We start from the raw sequence: 20,336 nt of genomic DNA, 5'->3' as shown, positions 1-20,336 counted from the left end.
TCTAAAGAAAAATCGTCATTTATTTAATTTTTTTATTTGAACAGACGAATCAGCCCTGAAAGTATGCGGCAATGTCACAGTTACACTCATTAATGATGACTGAATTATTAAATAATCTGAATGGTAGGTAATGCTTGAAAAATCCACTGTTTCATCTTACATGAATCACACATTTATAAAAGCTTAACAACCTAATCATATGTATGCTTAATATGTTGTTGACTTTTGTCACTTATCATTTGTACTTTACATCTATGTAACAACTGTTTAAAAATATTTTGTCCTTATTTCAGATTTGCTGGTAACTGTTGCCTCCAAAATTCTTGCCTAGCATTTAAGTATTCCACTGTCTCCTTTATGTATTTTTCGACTGTGGAATCGTTTCCTTTATATTTACATTTTATATTGGGATTGTGCATCAAGTTATCCAAATAATCTTTATCTGGGGCTAGCTCTCTAAGCAACCTACTCTTCTTCAAAGACTTGTTGGTTCCTTGAGGTGTAGTCCTATTAGCAGACTTAGGAGTTGGATCTTAAAACAGAAGTGATAATTACGTAAATTTTATATTAGTAGTAAAGCGAATATACACACGAAAAATGACAATGTTTGTCGACTAATCGCAATAAGTGTTGAAGTGTTACATACGTTATTACCGGATATTATTCCACCTTTGAAGATTTTTTTTTCTAAAATTGTCTTCAAAATTAATACTACTGCTAACTTCAGCAACAAAATAAAAAAGGAAATTATATTCAGTGAATAGAAAAGACGTTTTGTTACAATTATTCATTTTTAAATTAAATATCGTGGACTAGCTGCATTGTGTGCAAGATATCCTTTTGTTTTCAGTTTTCAAGCATGTTTTTCAATATTATCATTATTATTTAGACTTTCACATTTATTATTTGAAATTCTGAAAATGCTTTATGAAAAAGTTAAGTGTAGAAGATAGGAAATATTTTTCATTGACTCATGGATCACTTTCCTAACAACGCTTCTATTCCGACAGTATTGTAGAAACCTTGTAACTAATACGTCTTGTTGTTCATATGATTTAACTTCTGATTTTATTCTGGTTGTTAAAAACAAAAGAAGTATTTAATTTTGATGACATCGATGACGTTAGGAGTGTTACTGATCCAGACTAAATATAACAAGCAATTAATTCCTTAGTCCGGCATTGTAGAAAGTGCATAGATGTTGAAAAACATTGTTTCGATTATTTACTCTAAGTTTAGTTAATCCAGATAGTAATTACATCAGAATCTTAATTTTTCTGTTTTAAAATAGTTAAATGTTTCATGTCTATCAATCGTTATTTTAAATGATAAAAAAAAATTCAATCGTGTTCATTTGCATCTATGAGAATTATAACAAAATAATAACATTAGCGATTAGTGATTTGCACATTTTTGCCGCTTTTTAAGAACCACTAATTTGTAGGTACTCGTATCAGATAAATTATATCAAAGAGAGATATAAGAGATACGAGAATTTAACAAGGTTGCAAATTATTAACTAACTTTAATGTAACTGAATCAGCGATTCATTTGATCAGAATTATACAAGGTGTTTAAAAGATATGAGCAGGTATAGATAGGTATGGCCACCCCTTCTGTGCAGTTCAATTGACGTGGAAAACTCAAATTTGGATTTTGTTGATCTTTTAAAACAACACTGTGTTCTAAATTGTTGTGAATTTTTCGAAAATGATGGTTGAAAAACAAATGAAGTCCAAACGAAATGGCCGCTGATGCTAACTTTGTTAATTTAAATGGAACACCCTGTATATTTTTACATATTTGGATAGAACGTTCCCTATCGAACATAGTCACTTAGGGTTTGTTGGGTCCATTTCTGACAATAAGCGAGATACTATTAAAAATCGAAAAGAAGTTTTTTTATTAAGAAAATAAGATATCTTGTAACAATTGTTAGACATCTTTCAGGCATTTCTGCCTTTTTCCAATTACATAAGGATTTACAGATTTGGTTGTAATATATTTTGACATATCGGACATTGATATGGTCCAAAATGCGTATAGGTATTTTAACTAAATCTCACTAATTAGGCCGTGAGGGGCCTAATTCATGGACAATGTTATATGGCAGGCCGTGACAGTGACAGGTAATGTCATGATAATATTGCTATTGTTTGACAGTATGTATTACTATTTAATTAAAATGGGTTACACAGAAGTAGAAAATTTATATAAAGTTCTTCTCCATTTTCTATATTTTAATTCCAAATAATATTTCAATTTTCAATTCATAAAAAATCGTGCAACTTTTGTATTTCACATTTTTTTAATAACTCTTAAAACAAAAATGTTAAAGGAGGGGTCAAAATATAGTGAATCACCCTGTACATACTATTTAACTTAAAGTCACTAATCATGTTGGATAACTATGTACGTAACTACTACATACATAGGCATTGCGTTTTTCTTAAATATGCATGAAATGGGTACCAAATAAACCTTATGGGACTTATCCACGACGCCCATTTTCAAAGTTGTGAATTCACAATTAAATTATGAATCGAATGAATGATATTCAATACAGATTTAAAGATAAATTAAATTAAATTTTACTATTCTTATTTGCCAAATTGGAGAACTAATTTTAAAGATTATGTACATACAGGGTGGTCCGAATTTTATGCAGGAAACTTCGAGGGCAGATTGATCTGGTTAAAATAATATGTGTTTGCCCTACAAATATTGGTCTGGAACAGCCCCGTTTTAAAGATAGAGGGTGTAGAAGTTGTTAAAAAAAATGATTTTTTACAAAAAAAAAACTACGCCACTTCATTTTTTATAACTCATTTAAACCGTTTTATATTCTAATGCACAAAATACGTAAAAAAGGAAACTTTAATTTTTTCGCTAAGATTCGCTGTTCTCAAGTTATTCATACCAATACAATCCCCTTGTGGCAAACACTTCTAACCATACTCGTAATATTACAAGAATATTTATGTTTATGCTTAAAAATAAGTGCAATTTGTAAGCACATCAACAAAATTATTTACACTACTTTCTACACCACCTGTGAGGTAGTGTTCCTGACGTTTTTAGTTTTCCCTGGAGGCCTAATACTCCTTACAAATAAAACCAATTTAAATCAAAATAATAATAAAAATATATTTACCAAGCAACAGCAACTAAACAAGAAACAAAATTAACGTTACGTATTTACAACAATTGTTCAGAATGCGAACCAGCCACATCGATACATTTCTGACATCTTCTATTAATGGAATTAATTGAAGCTAATATCATGTGGTGGTTTTCTTTTAATTCATTATACCCATCTTCTATTCATTGCAGTACTTGTAGTCTTGTATTTGTTGGAGTAGAATAAACTTTACTTTTCAGATAACCCCAAACATAGAAGTCCAGGCGGTTTAGATATGGAAATGTGGCTGGCCAAGACACTGGACCCTCTGCACCATTATAGTTTACATTGGCATTTGGTCTTCTACCTATGCATCGCCCCATATAATTTTTATTAAGCCATTCTTATATTATTCTCCCAGCATGCACAGGAGCTCCATCCATTATATCCAGCTATTTTGTCGTATATTTAATGGAACATCCTCTAATAATTCAAATACGTAGATGGTTTTGCAGAATGTTAAGAAATGACTGGGAATTTAGACAGGGTGCTTACAAATTGCACTTACTTTTAAGCATAAACAAAAATATTCTTGTAATATTATGGTTAGAACTGTTTGCCACAAGGGGATTGGTATGAATAACGGCGATTCTTAGGGAAAAAATTCAAGTTACCTTTTTTACGTATTTTGTGCATTAGAATATAAATCAGTTACAATGACTTTTTTTGTAAAAAAGGGGTGACCCATGTCCAGTTGTACATCACTGGTTGAACCTTTAAAGTTCATATTTTAGAGAATGTAAGGCCTACTATCATACATTATCTGTACCAAATTTTATTGAGATCGGTTAATAGATTCCCGAGATATAAACAAAAAATATTTTATTTTTAACAACTCCAACACCCTGTATCTCTAAAACGGGGCCGTTCCAGACCTATGTTTATAAGGCAAATACCTATTATTTTAAGGAGACTCTATCTGCCCTCGAAGTTTGCTGCATAAAATTCGGACCACCCTGTGTATTATTATCCATCTTATGCATATTATCGAACAGTTCATTGCTTGAACTGTAGTTTTTTCCCTATTTTTTAGACATACGCTTACAAGTTAATTTTGGTTACTTACTTATATGCTCGCTTTTGTTACTAGTACTCTCTGAGACAGACTCAACAGTCGCTGATGATTTCTCAGAAATATTGCTGATACTCGCAGCACGAGATCGTATTAGATCTGAAAACGAGGACCCTATGGCGTTTTCTATGGCCTTTTGTGCCTTGTGGACTCCTAGTTTGAATTTCTCATGGTCAGGTCTTATATGCAAACCCCTATGGAAAAATACTAAACTTTGTTCAAATTCTCCAAGATAGTACAGTGCCTCTGCTTTTTGATATATCGCTTTCATGAAATGCCTGTCGACTTGCAGAGCGGTTTCGGCATCTTTCAAAGCGTTATCAGGTTGGCCTAGTAGGATGTAGCACTTGCTTCTGGCAACTAGAGCATTCTTTTCAGCTGGGTTGAGCTCAAGCGCCTGAAAATTAGAGAAACATTAGTGTGTGATATTGATTGTATGAAAATATTCAGTAGAGAACAACACATGTAGAATATTAGATAGAGAGTGTACGTAATATAATACTAATATAAGTAAAAGCTTGATATTTATATATAATAAAATATGTTTCTAGCACGTGTAGAAAATTGAAGAATATGTTTTTCTAATACATTTTGATGAGAAAAGTTGATGTAAACTTATGTCCGCAGGATCTTTGCTTCTGGGATGCACGACATTAAATTTTTGAGCAATGTCACAGAAAAGACAAATAATATTAAATTACTAACACTTGTAGAAAATATATCATGCCCCTTTTTTGAAAATGTATTCTATGTCTACGGATTGTTTTGAAATATTAACTGAATTTTTTGATGAAAGACCAAGGACATATATTTAAAAAAAAACTATTTTTGTTGTTTTAAAAATAACACTGGCTGTGCAAATTGAAAGTAATTGGAAATCTAAAGATGTTTAGTTTGGATGACAATGTATGGTGGCACTAAAAGCTTAAAAAAATTTTTATACATGAACTTATTATACCTACATAAACTTAATAATTTCATTATACATCCTACATTTAAGTTAGTTCTATCTGTTAAATTGCTATTATTTTCTAATTTATTTTCAATAATATTCAATGTTTTATAAGCTATATTGTCCGTGGTCTTATCTATAAATAGCTAAAATAACTGTGATACATTTATGATAAATAGATATTTATTAAGAAATTTTTTGCTGAAATAGTATTTTATGAGAACAGAATAGTACTCACGTGTTCCTTGGAAGACATTAATATTTTCATTAGAAAAATTTATAGAATATGTATATCTTTGCATTTAGTTTGGACACAAAATAGTTCTACCATTGGTTATTTAATCTATATTCATCAAGTATAAGCAATGAAATAGGAGCAACTGGATTTTTAGGAAACTCATTAATTAGACTGTATAAATGGTATTTCCTCTACATGGTTGTACATTTACGTCACAGATTTATAGATAATTTATATAAAATTAACGACTTGGGTTAAGTTTACCTTTTTCTTATTTCCGTAAATACATCTCTTAAAACTACTGTATTTTACACACGTAAGTTATCTCAGTATTTCTTGTCAACATTAAGTTAGGTTAGGTCAAGTTAGGTTAAGTTTTTAAATATAACACATGCATAGAAAAACTTTACCTTGCCTGATGATTTCTACACAGTGTTAGGTTAGGTTATATAAAAAAACTTAAGAATAACCTTCTTAAGTTTTTTTATATAACCTAACCTAACACTGTGTAGAAATCATCAGGCAAGGTAAAGTCAAGTTAAATTTTATTTATGTAACACATGTAAAAGAAAACTTATGTATACCTGATATTTTTCTGCAAAAAGTCAGTTTGGATTTAATTTTTTATGTAAAGGAAGATTTAACCTAACATAACTAAAATCTATGTAAATAGATAGGTTAGGTCAGGTTCAGTTTATTTCTTTTGTATAACTTAAAATTATATTAGGTCAGCTCTATTGTAAAACGACATAACCGTAGAAAACAACTGACTAGAAATTTATATATTATGCTCTGATTAAATTCAGGCATAATAAAATCAGTTAAATTTATCTCATTAGGATATATCAAAGTTTCTGTTGGAGACTTTCTCTGTACTATTACATTTCTGTAAATATAAATTAATGACAGTCAATGATTACATTAAAGATTAAACATAACATTTTATAGCATTTTTCCCTTGTTCCCTTTCCTAAAATTAACGTGTTCTAATATTTCCCGTTTAGAATGCAGATAAATACTGTTTCTACGATATTTTCCTTTTTTTATAAAAAATATATATTATTTTTATATAGACCAGACACCTTGATTTTACATATTTGATTAGAGAAACATTTTCAACGAAGAGTATACCTACAGGGTGTGGCGTGTATAATCTATAAAAATTAAACTACAGCTTCCTAACAATATTTGTAATAGAAAAGTCTTATACAAAAAAGTTCTATTTTTGCGGGTTTTTTTTCGGAAATTAAAGTTCAATTATGGATCAAAATATTTTCTCTTGAACGGTCCTGTCCGTGTTCTGTACGATGAGTTACGAGCTGTAGACTTGCCGCGTAAACAAATCGTCGTTGAAAGATAGAAAGATATTACTCAATTTTTTGGGAAATTTTCAGTGCAAAAGTACAAACTAAGAAAAATAGATATTTAAAAAAAACTGATATTTTCTTATTATAATAATTGATAGTAATTACTATCTTAAATGCATTGTTGTTACTGCAAGAGTTCGCAAACAAAACCATATCCATAAACATATATAGCTGCCAACTGCGTGCACTAAACACACTCCATTAAAATATGGAACAAAATGAAATAAAACTTTCTATTTCTAGAGAAAATGTTTAAATTGATCCCCATTAGCGCGGATACAGCCATGGCACCGACGCCCCCAATTCTGTGTCAGCAGCTTCAAGTATACGGTTTCGCAATTCTTCCACCGTAGTAATTGGAGTATTGTAAACCAAGGACTTAAGTGACTCCAAAGATAAAAGTTCATTGGATTTAGATCGGGTGACCAAGGTGGAACAGGACCAAAGCGTCCAGTCCGTTGAGGAAACATTTCAATAAAAAGTCTCGTTACTTCTCGAGACGTTGAGGAGCCACGTTGTAATGCCACATCGACCAATAATTCAGGCAACCGGTTCTCCAAAAAGTTAGCATATGTTGGTCCATTTAGTCGTCCTTCAAAGAAATAGGGACCCACAAGTACATCGCCTATTATGCCAGCCCAAACATTTACCGAGAACCAATATTGAAAATGACTTTCCCTAGTCGCGTGAGGATTTTCATCAGCCCATATGTGCATATTGTGGAAATTCACTTCATCACGGGTAAATGTCGCCTCATGTGTTACGCAAACATAAGCAGGAAAGTCTACACCATCTGCAAAAAGACATTCGTTGATCACAATCCGGAGGTAAAATCTATTGAACTGGTTGCAGATGATAGGGGTGTAACAGTTGGCGCCTTAAGTGCGATATACGGTACGAGATGAGGTTCCTAGTTGCTGTGCGAGTCGTCGAGAACTAATTGTGGGGTCTTCGTCAAGATTTTCCAACACGGCATCTTCAGCATCAAGGTTCACTTGCTGGCCAAGTCCTTCTCCTCGAGGAATAACCCGTATCTCGCAGCCGCTGAATGCAATGTAGGATTGTATTCGCACATGGGGGTGACGTTGTGGCCATCGTTCCCGGTACAATCTAGTCGCCGTGAGCGCATTTTCTCCGGCTGCACCACACACTAACACCATATCGACACGTTCGGAAATAGTAAATGCATTGTTTTCTCGGTTCATTGTAAAACTAGTGCACAAACTAAAAAATTAAGCAAAGTAAGAAATAAGAATCTTGTTTTTAATTACGTAATCGGCACGCTATTCTTATTTTTTACTTATTTATAAAAATTACACTGTAACTATGGTGGAATTACAAAATAAAAACTTTTATCTGGAATCTTTCACTTTTTAACTCTGATGGGTCTATGGGCGATGCTTAATATTTAATAATTAAGTGAGTAATGAATTCAATACATATACAAAATCAGTTGACTGCATAAATTTTTAGACAATATAACCTTTTATTATTACTAGTATTAGATTATACCGACTTAAATTATAAGGTTGCATCTCGGGTCGCATAAAAACATTTCCAAAGTTTTTAATAAATAACACAGGGTCGGCCTTCATTTTCGTTGAATAAATGAATTTTAATTTACAAAAAAAACGCGAAGATAGAACTTTTTTGTATAAAACTTTTCTGTTACAAATATCATCAGGAAGAGGTAAATTAATATAGATAAAACACACAACACACACCATACAGAGAGGGGCCGGGAAAAACCAAAAAAAATTCTGATTCAAGCAAATGACCAGGACTAGCACCTATATTGCTGGCCCAAAAATCAGTATAAAATATCAGTTTTAAATGTGATATACATAATGTCTGCAAAATTTTTTCCTCCAAAAATGTCAAAGAATATAATTCTTAATTTTCTACACGTGCTTAGGAAAGATACTGCATTTTGTTAAGATGAAAACATTTTCATATGTCTCGTAAAATAAATATATTGTACTGCTAACTCATCAAAGAAAAAAGACGAATGAAAAAAACATTATCAAATGATTCAAGGATCTTCTATCTATAGATTTCTAAGTATAGATGCGATAAATTATTTGTTTCCATTTTATGTATTAACTCTTTAAAAATTACTGACATAAAAGTAAATATCGTACAAATATGCTCGTGAAAATATTTGTTTTGTATAAAACATATATTAATAAAATGTTTCTTCTTTGTTATAGATTAATCTGATTTAATAATTATTTAATAAACAATTTGGTTGTTCTTATCAATTAACAAATCTATGGATGATTAAATTATATCACTTTTTGGATAACCTACGCTTGGGTATGCGTATATCTATCTATGTGTTACATATACATATACTCTCTTTTCTGTATGTTTACATAATATATGTTCCACCACAAATAAGTAATAATGATTTAGAGTTTTTTCTAGAATCTTTTGAATATAATCTTGTTGATGTTAAAAATATATTAATTTTAGGTGATTTCAATGTTACTCATTTTATATCTGCTAACTTAAATGATTTCAAAACGAGATTAATTTCCGAATTCCTTCAGTACAATGGATTCCAGCAGTTCAATACTGTCACTAATCTNAAGGCGAATGAAAAAAAACATTATCAAATGATTCAAGGATCTTCTATCTATAGATTTCTAAGTATAGATGCGATAAATTATTTGTTTCCATTTTATGTATTAACTCTTTAAAAATAACTGACATAAAAGTAAATATCGTACAAATATGCTCGTGAAAATATTTGTTTTGTATAAAACATATATTAATAAAATGTTTCTTCTTTCTTATTGATTAATCTGATTTAATAATTATTTAATAAACAATTTGGTGGTTCTTATCAATTAACAAATCTATGAATGATTAAATTATATCACTTTATGGAGAACCTACGCTTGGGTATGCGTATGTTGGTATGCGGTAGCTATGTGTTACATATACAGGGTGCAGACTTTAACTGGATTAAATTCACTACCAGGGAGCTGAATAATTTTTCGAAAAATTCCCGAGACACCGCAACGTTTGAATGTAGGTATTTATGTATACCTTTTTCAAACAATATGCTAAATGTATGGGGCTACATTTCGCATATTGCATATGGATTTTTTTGTGAGGACATCTCAAAAGTAAGGTTTACATTCAAAAACCAAATAACATTGATGAGCTAAAGGAAAGAATAAGAGATGAAACTAGGGCAATAACACCGGAAATGTTACGTAATGTAAGGTACGAAAGCTATCCCAGAGTAGGATGTTGCCAACAATTAAATGGTGCACATTTTGAACAATTGTTACGTTGAAAAGCAATAAACTTAACAATTACATTTTAATGTTATGCAACCCCTTGAAAAATTATAAATGTGAGATCAGTACGCTTGGATTCGCTTTTCTGTCACCTTTCTAATGAAGGGTTACACGCCATATTGTTGCATTTGAAACAAAAAGTTGGGGGTGGTTTCCGCCCTCCTTGAAGGGCTCGGGAATTTTTCGAAAAATTATTAAGCTCCCCGGTAGCGAATTTATTCCAGTTAAAGTTTCCACTCTGTATACATACATATCTATGCTGATGTACGAAGAATTTACTGCAACTATAATAATTAAAAAAATATTGATAGGAAAAACGTTTACCAAGATGAAGGGTGTAAAAGTATTTTATAGATTGCAAAATTATTATAAATTATGAATTTTTAAGACTTCTACCAAAACTTTATCGAAAGCAGGATGCCATAATCTTGTAACATGCACCGTTTACTGATTTACAGCGTAGACAAAATTTTTACATTTCTTGCAAGTTGTATCTAAAAATGTCATATAATGTATATAAGTACTTTTCATATACATATTTCTGCAATATAAACAATTAAGTAATGACTAAAAGATGAAACAAAAATTACAGTAAATGTTAGAGATTCGAGAATAAATTTCGATAAATTCATATTCATTATCTCCTCCGCATTTCTAAAATATTTAATAAAACATCTCTTAGGATTTATGCTGCATTACATAAACTTTGTAATATAAACCAGCGCAAGAAACAGTCAATTTCTATTTGATAAATTGAGTTTTCCGATAAAAAAAAATTCATATGGAAAGCATGTTAACTTTACTGTCCATCTGTGCCTATCCAATGCCCTTTGAAATAAGAATGATATTAATTTAAAAACACTGGAAAATTATCAAAAAACTATAAAGTAAAAAAGTATGTAAGTAGGGTAAAATAAATTAAAAGTGACCTAAATTAATTTCCAAGTTATAATAACTTTTGCTGTTTAAAAAGAAAAATTAAATTGAAATAATTAAACAGTAATTTTTTGAAAACTTTAGTTGACATAGCACAGCATAACACCAAAGTATGGGTATAAAATTGAAACTTTATTAAATATTTAAAAAATAATATTTTGGAATCTTTCAAATTATTTAAAAATAATTGTTCCAAATGGTATAAAATCAAATCTAGTAGTTAATTAAACGAAAAACTCCAATTCCAAGTCGTGTAGTTTCTAGAAATACCAAGCCTATTTCGCTTGACCATTCCCAGGAAGGAAAGTAAAAAATATGTTAAAATTACTCGCCAATTTTAAGTGTAGGTACTTTCCCTGTTTAAATTCTATTTATAATTTAAGACAGTTCATAAATATACTTTTCCATATTCCACAACTATAAAATGTAAACAAGAGGGATATAACCTTTGAAATAAAATCTGTGGCAATTCGGAGGTCACCCCTACACATCTCGTAATTTCCTAAAGCCAGAAACGTCCCAGGTTCCGCTTCCTCCGGGATCTGCAAAAATTTTGACCGGTCTTGTTTCCTTTTTAGCCTCAAAGATTGTTTGATGTCCTTCGAACCCAAATTAACAGCAGCCGCTCTGTCTTTGTCGCAGTATATCTCCTCATTCCTCCCGTTCTTTTTTCTTTTTCTCCTCTTTTTTTTAACTTCCTGACTCAACTGCTCTGATAGCTTTTTTGTTGCTTCCGCCGAAATAGGTTCTTGGCCGTCATTAGGTTCTGTTATAACAATAATTGTACTGTAATTTTTAAGAAAAGCAGACGTTTAACTTAACGTAAGAAAAGATGTTTAAATGTACAATTCGCCGATTTTATAATAATTGTTTTAGGACACCTTGAGATTTACATTACAAGCTAACTAAAATGACTGTTGCTTCACATCCCTAAAGGATATGGATGTCATTACTAATTGCATTATGCCTTCGTTCTTGACTTACATTTAGACTTGTTACAAAACTTTTTTAAATTCTAATTTAAAAATATAATATTGAACCCTCAGCCTTAACTTTCTGTACAGGATATTTCTAAATGCATATCTAATTTAACATAATGAAACTATTAAAAAGAAATGTATTTTCAATCCTCACAGTTCCGAAATATTTTTTACAAGAATTTTTGATATTTTATAATTTTTGGATTTTATTTGGCATATTGCAACATTGAAAAGATAAAGAGATGAAATTAGGTATTTAAAAATAGATATTTAAATTTAAACAGTACGTATTTGCGAAAAATAATGTTTTTTTCATAGATTTTGGTGTAAATTGCACAATATTGATTTTTTCAGGTTGTTTTTCGACATAAACTACAGTTATTCAATGGATTATTTTAATTAGTTGATTAATACACAAAAAAGAAGAATCCAAAAAAGACTGATACACGGAAATAAACAAATAAACATAATTTAACATTATTATAGAACGAGTGAAAAAAATCTAAATCTTGTTTTGTATCGTGTATAACCAAGTCTAAAAGTTCAACTAAGTTTATAAAAGTCGGGCATAAAATAAGATAATAATAAAATTAGAAATAATAACGAATAAGGAAGATTATAGATTCTTTACAAGAAAGAGTGAGGTTATATTTGCAATCTGATTTAGGACACTCCGAAATCAATACTAACCTTCAACGCCTTTTATTATTTTCCTTCGTACTCTGTTTTCGTGTCTCTTGTGAAAATATGTTAGTTTATCATGTTTTAAGAGCCCCCTCAAAAAATCAGTTCTAAAAAAATTTTTTAGTGTCAAATGATTTATTCTTTTGTTCATCAAATTCAATAAAAAAAATTATTAGTTTGTTGATATTTACTTTTAGAGGTCGCTCGAAAACATAGGTACACTACTTTGAATGTTAAAATAATTATGAGTTACCTTTAGACATTAAAGTATCGATTTGAAATTTTCAGAATTGAAATTTTTTTCAACCTTAATAAAATCGTCAAAAATTAAATTTTTGACGATTTTTGAAATTTTTAAAAATCCTGAGCGACCTCTAAAAAAATTGTTTTTGAGCTGATTTTTTGAAGGGGCTTTTAAAACATGATAAACTAACATATTTCAAAAGAAACAAAAAAAAATCGTTTTTTGGGACATATTTACATATTTTTAATATTTAATTTATGTTTATTTGTCATTATTTTCGTATATAAACCTCGTTCAGATTTACTTTTTTTATGTATTAACATAGAATGAAGAAATATGGCCAGCGATATTATTTAAAAGAAAAAAAAATAGGCAATTCATTCTATCAAAGGACTTCATTTGAATACTACAACCATAGTTACTAGCGAGTGTCCCAAAATTCACGCAAGATTTGTATTTTGCGCCATGTGTGCGGCAAAGTGTTTCAAACGCAAAAAAAAAACAGCGTGGCAGTTCAAGGTTATTAAAAATGGAGCGCTTCACGAAAGAACAATGTGCTTTAATTGTTGAGCAATATTTTAAAAATAATAAATAATGAAGGTTTGTCAATTACCATTCGCAATTTTCGTACAAAATACTATCGGAATAGTGCTCTCACTTTATCAATTGTGAAGAGATTAAATGAAAAATTCAAGGAGACTGTATCAGTTAGTGATCTTAAACACTCTGGCCGTCCGTGTACAAGTCGTTCAACATAAAATATCTGAGCAGTTTGTGAGAGTGTTGCTGAGTGTCCAGAAACAGCAACCGTGGTTGAGAACGGGACATTTTCAAAAGCTCTCTACAGCATATTCTCATGAAAGATTTGCATCTTCGTGCTTAAAAAGTTCAATTGACACAAAAACTGAAGGCTACTGACTACGCAGAGTGAGAGTCAGTTGAATGGATTCACAGCCCCACAAAAAAAATTGAAATTATTTTCTCCGATATCTGAGGAAATGCACTCCATGTTTTTGGGGTTGCTGAATCCGAATCCGGGGTCCGTTTAACCCCATCACGTCAGAGTCAAGAGCATCTGAAGGTCAAATTGCGGAATGACTATTAAAAAATCTGGAAAAATTTATATATATGTTTTCGTGGTCGCTAAATCTGAATCTGGGGTTCTCTTGACCTTAAAGTGTCAGAATCAAGGTCAAATAAAGGTCAGAACCCTAAAATTTGATGATATGATCATTTTGACCCCGAATTCTTGAAGAGCAGAAAATTTTACGTCCGAATATGTATTGACTTTTTTTTAGAACAGACCTTTGTAGGTCACGTGATGGTCATCCAAAATCAAATCCATTTTCCAGCTTTTGGCTGTAAATTGAGATCTTGGGTCTTTGATGAGTTGATATTTTTCGGGTCGTTGATCACGATTCTGGTATTCATTTGAGCCAATCACGTCGTAATATAACGATATAATATTTTCTTACTCCGGATTCTGAAAGAGTGAAAAATTTCATCCGTGTGTTTGCATCCAGGGCACCTCCCCGTGGTGACGGCGGGCAACGGAGTTGTCCCGCTATCCGGCAAAGTCCCTGGAACAGGACGCGTATGCCGTCATGGCAAACACAACGGAGAAATTTACGATGCAGGGGGATGGAACCCCAGTATCGGCGGCTGGTCAGGGTGGGAAAGCGGGCCCGCAGGCGTCGTCATCCAGTGACCGCGGCTCTGTTGAGGTGGCTACCTTGGCCTCACCAGAGTATAAAGCTACAAGTAGTAGAACCCATAGACATGAGCATGACAACCCAAAAACCCCATATCATTTCTGTTATGTTTGTGGTAAATACGTATTCGGATGTAAAATTTTCTGCTCTTTCGGAATCCGGGGTCAAAAATATCATATCATCAAATTTTAGGGTTTTGACCTTTATTTGACCTTGATTCTGACACTTCAAGGTCAAGAGAACCCCAGATTCAGATTTAGCGACCCCGAAAACATATATATAAATTTTTCCAGATTTTTTAATAGTCATTCCGCAATTTGACCTTCAGATGCCCTTGACCCTGACGTGATGGGGTTAAACGGACCCCGGATTCGGATTCAGCAACCCCAAAAACATAAAGTGCACCTCCTCAGATATCGGAGAAAATAATTTCAATTTTTTTTGTGGGGCTGTGTTATAGAACGGCAGCAAGTGGATGTTGATTTTTCGAACAAAATCATCTTCAGCGATGAGGCTCGCTTGCATCTTGATGGCTTCGTTAATCGACAAAATTGTCGCATTTGATATCCATAAAATCCACGAGTGGTTGTTGAGAAACAAATGCATCCACAACGTATTACAGTTTGGTGCGGATTTTGGGCTAGAGACATCATCTTCGAAAATACGGCTGGTCAGGCAATAACAGTTAACGGTACTCGCTATCGCGACATGATAATCCAGTGACTAAATTGCAAGATATGAATGTAGAAACAACATCTGGTTTCAATATGACAGTGCCACATGCCATATAGCCCGAGAAACGATTCAATTACTGTATGAGACATTTCCTGGTTGTAGAGACTGTGTCTCCCGTTTTGGTGATCAGAATTGACCGCCGAGATCATGCGATTTAATACCTTTGGACTTTTTCTTTTGGGTTTTTTTGAAGTCAACAAGCCCACGGCTACCCACGCCTTGAAAGAGGAAATTGGGCACTGTATCAATGAAATTCAGCTGCATTTATGCAAAATGGTTATGGAAAGTCTCGACAAAAGAGTAGATATGTGTCATCAAAGCTGTGGAAACCATTTACCCGATATGCTATTCCATATATGACCTTATACTGTATACTTTATAATTTTTGATTAAAAAACTATGTTTTTTATCAAAATTACTTCTTCCGTGAATTTTGGGACGCCCTTTATAAGAGGGGTAGACATTTAAAAAACAGGGCAATCAATATGAGTACTTCGACATTGATTCAACCTCAAAGTGTGCTAAATCAATAAAATTCTAAGGCGAATGTATAGGTATCAGTAAATGTACAAAAATGTATTTTCTGATACAGCTTTTTAACTCTGTTTGACTGAGAGAATAACAACATTTCACAATAGTTGCTTTTAAATATTTTTAAGGATCATTATTTTCAAATATTTGTATAGTCACTTAAGAAAATATCGGTTCACTTAATGTTCAATATTTCAATACAATTTCTTTCACAAAATAGTAATAGAATTTTTAATAGAATAGTAATAGAAAATTTTTCTACTTGTTTATTCACTTTCAGAAAAAAAGTAATGTGCTATTTAAGATACTTCTATTTATACAAAAGAAAAAGCTGCCATTAGTATACCTTCTTCTTTTTTCGCCTCCTTTAGATCCTCAGTTAAAAGTATTAGCGGCTCTTCTTCGTGTGTCTCCAGTGCCAGTGCATTAGCATTAGTCCTTACAAAGCTCTGAAATACATCAACCTCTCGTGCTAGACTTAAACGTTTTTCTTTGAAACTCAATGCAGAATCCCCCATATTCGAATCGACTTTTTACGGTGCACCTTTAATTTAGTTTTAATATGCGTGTTACACGTAAATTTTAAATTTATATTTAGGCGCACATTAATCCTGATTTATTGCTGCATTATATGCAATTTAGGGAAAACTGAGCCGAATTAGAAATAAATTTGCCGTTCAATAACAATTTTGATGCACCATTAATGGATATAATACTGTGAAAACTAACACGTTGGGCGTTTCTATGGATACGGAAGGTGTGATCAATTTTTCGTGAAGGCCCATGACACCTAATTTACCAACATATTCCAGTGCCTCTCGCTATTTTCTTCTTTGATAAAAATATCAAAATTTCACACATTTCACGAATTTCTTTCTTGGGGTCAACTTAAATATACAGGGTGTTTCAGAAAGACCTCCCGCAAATTCAGAGGGTGATAATACGACAAAAAATAAGAATTTTTTGTCTTATGAACTATATGTCCATCTCCTCTTGTTTTCAAAATACAGAGCGACAAAATAAAAATTTTTAAATACAATTTTTACGTCATTACGTCTTAATTAGTCATTTTGATATAAAGTTAGAGTTTAAAATATTACTGCAAATGTATGCGTTGTTTATGAGACATCCATCAATAAGTTTTGACATAAGCCTACTTTGAGAAAAGTCACTTATTTTCTTCACCGTAATATTGTAAGAGTTCAATTAAAAGCCTTTTTTCTCGAAAACCGTCCGCATTAGGAAGTTCTAACAAGAGTACATTATTTTTAGAAAATAAAATTGTATATTAGAAATTGGAGCCCGAATGGTAAAAAACCTAACCTTAAAAAATTAGAACCTAAAATGTAATAGGAATGTAGCGTAACTAGCGCCCTCTATAAAATATCCAAAAAATAATTAGACCAGCGTATTTGGCATCCTTAAAAACCCAGGAATACCAAATTTCATAAAAATATTTAGCAGCGTTTGGAAATTTTTGTAAAAATTCTATTTAAAAAAAGAGGAGATAGACATATAGTTCATAAGACAAAAAATTCTTGTTTTTTGCCGTACTATCACCCCCTAAATTTACGGTAGGTCTTTCTGAAACACCCTGTATAATTAAACTCATTTTTTATTTTTAGCATTTTTACGTTACTTTAAAGATAATAAATTACTTCAAATTAATTGTAAATACAGGGTGTTAATGATAAGTTTTGCCAACTTATTCTACCGATGAAAATAATCAAATTTTACCTTATAAACATTTTTGATAGGATGCTTCCCTACGGGGATACAGGATGTTAAAACCTTCAAATATTTATATTATTTTTCCTGTAAAAAAATGGTCCAATCAAGTAACCGACAATAATTCCAGCCCACCCACTTAGTAAAAATTGTTCTTGATGGTGAGTTTCTTCAATTAAATGGAGATTTTCTAAAACCCAATAATGATAATCGTGAAAATTTCTAATAGCATTTCTTGAAAAGCTAGCTTCATCTGTAAATAATATTTCACTATCAAATAGAAGATTGGCCATAATTTTCTATAAGAACCATCTGCAGAAATTTATTCGCAACGGAAAGTATCTGGGAATTAAAGCTTAAACGCGTTGAAGGTACAATAAAAAGTCGTCATCCCCAAACTAGAATATGTGAGACGTTCAACTGATTTCCAATATTTCTGATAGGTACTCAGTTGTAGATTTTCATCAGTACAATTCAAAACTTCTTCAGTAGGTACATGCAGTTCTTACAGCCCGAGTAGCACCTTTTAAATGATTATTTGCATTAACGGTACCAGTTTCCCCCAATCGTCTGGATGTCTGAAAATGTTCGCCTATCCGGTGTAAGTCTGCGCTCCTGATACATACATGTAGCTTCATATGTGTTTCCATCAGCGAAACCATACATGAAAATGGGATATCGACCAACACAGCTTTAATAAAATTTAACCATTTTTTTATATGACAAGGAGGTAACAGTAGTATTACAGATATTTCAACAATCAAACGCAGACACAAGTTAAGATTTCAAAGACGAACTGCCAAAATTAATAAAACAAAATAATTATTATCCGTCGGTCAGAATCTACTAGATTTTGAAGTCCAGCTTTTCCGCTACAGGAAATCATTTTTTATTTTTTTGCTCGACAACGGCCGCAGATAGGAAAACATTGTGAGAGACAAAAAAGATTCTAAATTTAACAGGGAATTAAACCTTAGAAAAGACCAGTGACGTACCGCAAGAAAGTTCGTATAAAATTAATAACAAAGTTTAAAAAAATAAAGTTCGGTTATTTTCTGAACAGACCTCGTATTTGGTTCAAAGATCTTAAGGTTTTGACGGACATGTTTTCAGAACAACTTTAAAACCTTAGAACAACGGGAATAATTTACATACACTGAGCTCGTAAAGTTTGGAATAAATTCGATAAATCGTTATTGAAGGGTTTTGACAGGAAATCCTCGGACACGTCAACTTTAGTTTATAAAATGTCACTTTTTTCAGCTATCGACTTTTTTTGTTGTTCTTGAGCTATGACGTCATTGGCAATTTTTTTAAATGCAATCCATATTTTTTCCATGGATTTCGATAGAGCACATTTTTCTGAGTACGAATATGTCAAAAACGTATGACCTTCAAGATGGAAGTTTTCGAGATAATAGACAGTTTAAGTTGATTGTAGACGATCATGATACGAATTTGAGCATGCGCAACGGTCAAATTCTACGTATACGTTATGTCCGATACATAACTTAAACTGTCTATTAGGTTCCAAAGTTTCAAGGATGTACCATGTACAAGGTATCGGGTGCGTCAAGTTTTTTAATAGCTTATCGAACAATTTAAGAAATTTTAGGAGTAATTTGTTTAATATTTTAAGTAATAATCAATCAACAAGAATTTTAACAAATGAAAAAAGGTTTCTGTACAAATGATAAATAATTGAAGTAAACAAGAAAATCAGAGAAAATTTTTAAAGTGACCTCCAATCACTTCTTGGCAATATCCCATCCTCCACTCCTGCAGAACCTTATCAAGAATATCTGGTTGAATGGCTCAAATTTCATTGCGAATTATGTCCTTTAATTCTTCAATGGTATTTGGTCTATTGAAATAGACTTTGCTCTTTAAATAGCCCCATAAAAAGTAGTCTAGGGGAGTGAGATCTGGAGATCTAGGGGGCCAATCGACTTGCGAGGACAAACTTCAAAATTCTGACAACTATCAAAACTATAATTTTTCCAGCGCTTCCTTGATAAATGATTAGTATTTTCTCATCGCTTGTATAATGCATGCTTGAAACTTTGGAACCGAATATATCGAAAACTTCCATCTTGAAGGTCATACGTTTTTGACATATTCGTACTCAGAAGAATGTGCTCTATCGAAATCCGTGGAAAAAAATAGGGGTTGCCATTTAAAAAAATTGCCGATGACGTCATAGCTCAAAAACAAACAAAACAAAAAAAAAGTCGATGGCTGAAAAAAGTGACATTTTATAAACTAAAGTTGATGTGTCCGAGGATTTCCTGTAAAAACCCTTCAATAACGATTTATCGAATTTATTCCAAACTTTACGAGTTCAGTGTATAATAATAATCAATGTGAAATTTGACAAATTTGGTAAAACCTATTATACTTAAACGCAATAAACTGATTCAAAGTACTCCACGAGAATTTTAATATTCAAATGATATGTAAAGATACTATGTTACTAATAATAATAATTTTTCGAAATGTATAAAAGTGAGCCGTTAATAATTTATTTAATCTCTCTTCTCCATGTAGTATATTTTTATTTCCTTTGAGCAGGCTAACTCAAAGCATAGTAGAAGATCAATACTTAATGGGGTACTTTAAACTGAACTCATACTTGAAACTTTATCAAAGCTCGTTATTCAATTCA

The 20,336-nt window shown here is 31.8% G+C and overlaps 1 protein-coding gene across 1 annotated transcript; it reads right to left on the bottom strand.

Moving 5' to 3' along the window:
- Window positions 1–284: 284 nt before the first annotated feature.
- LOC108908799 (tetratricopeptide repeat protein 25-like) lies at window positions 285–16,461 on the bottom strand. Its single transcript, XM_023457240.1, has 5 exons — window positions 16,290–16,461; window positions 14,441–14,545; window positions 11,504–11,823; window positions 4,269–4,650; window positions 285–532 (listed from the first exon to the last, which is right to left on the bottom strand). Exons 1-5 carry the CDS (start codon window positions 16,459–16,461, stop codon window positions 285–287), a joined length of 1,227 nt encoding a protein of 408 aa, XP_023313008.1.
- Between the last annotated feature and the right edge of the window lie 3,875 nt (window positions 16,462–20,336).

The sequence above is a fragment of the Anoplophora glabripennis genome, unplaced genomic scaffold (assembly GCF_000390285.2).
Source record: "Anoplophora glabripennis isolate ALB-LARVAE unplaced genomic scaffold, Agla_2.0 scaffold456, whole genome shotgun sequence".
NCBI lineage: Eukaryota > Metazoa > Arthropoda > Insecta > Coleoptera > Cerambycidae > Anoplophora > Anoplophora glabripennis.
This window is presented reverse-complemented; position numbering and strand designations above follow the sequence as displayed.

Excerpts from the sequence above, each read along its gene's own strand:
- LOC108908799 (XM_023457240.1), bottom strand. The coding sequence starts at position 16,461 with ATGGGGGATTCTGCATTGAGTTTCAAAGAAAAACGTTTAAGTCTAGCA. Across the intron at positions 11,824-14,440 it reads TCACTCTTTCAGAATCCGGA|AACCTAATGACGGCCAAGAA; the intron begins GTAAGAAAATAT and ends TTGTTATAACAG. Across the intron at positions 4,651-11,503 it reads CCACAGATTTTATTTCAAAG|GCGCTTGAGCTCAACCCAGC; the intron begins GTTATATCCCTC and ends TCTAATTTTCAG.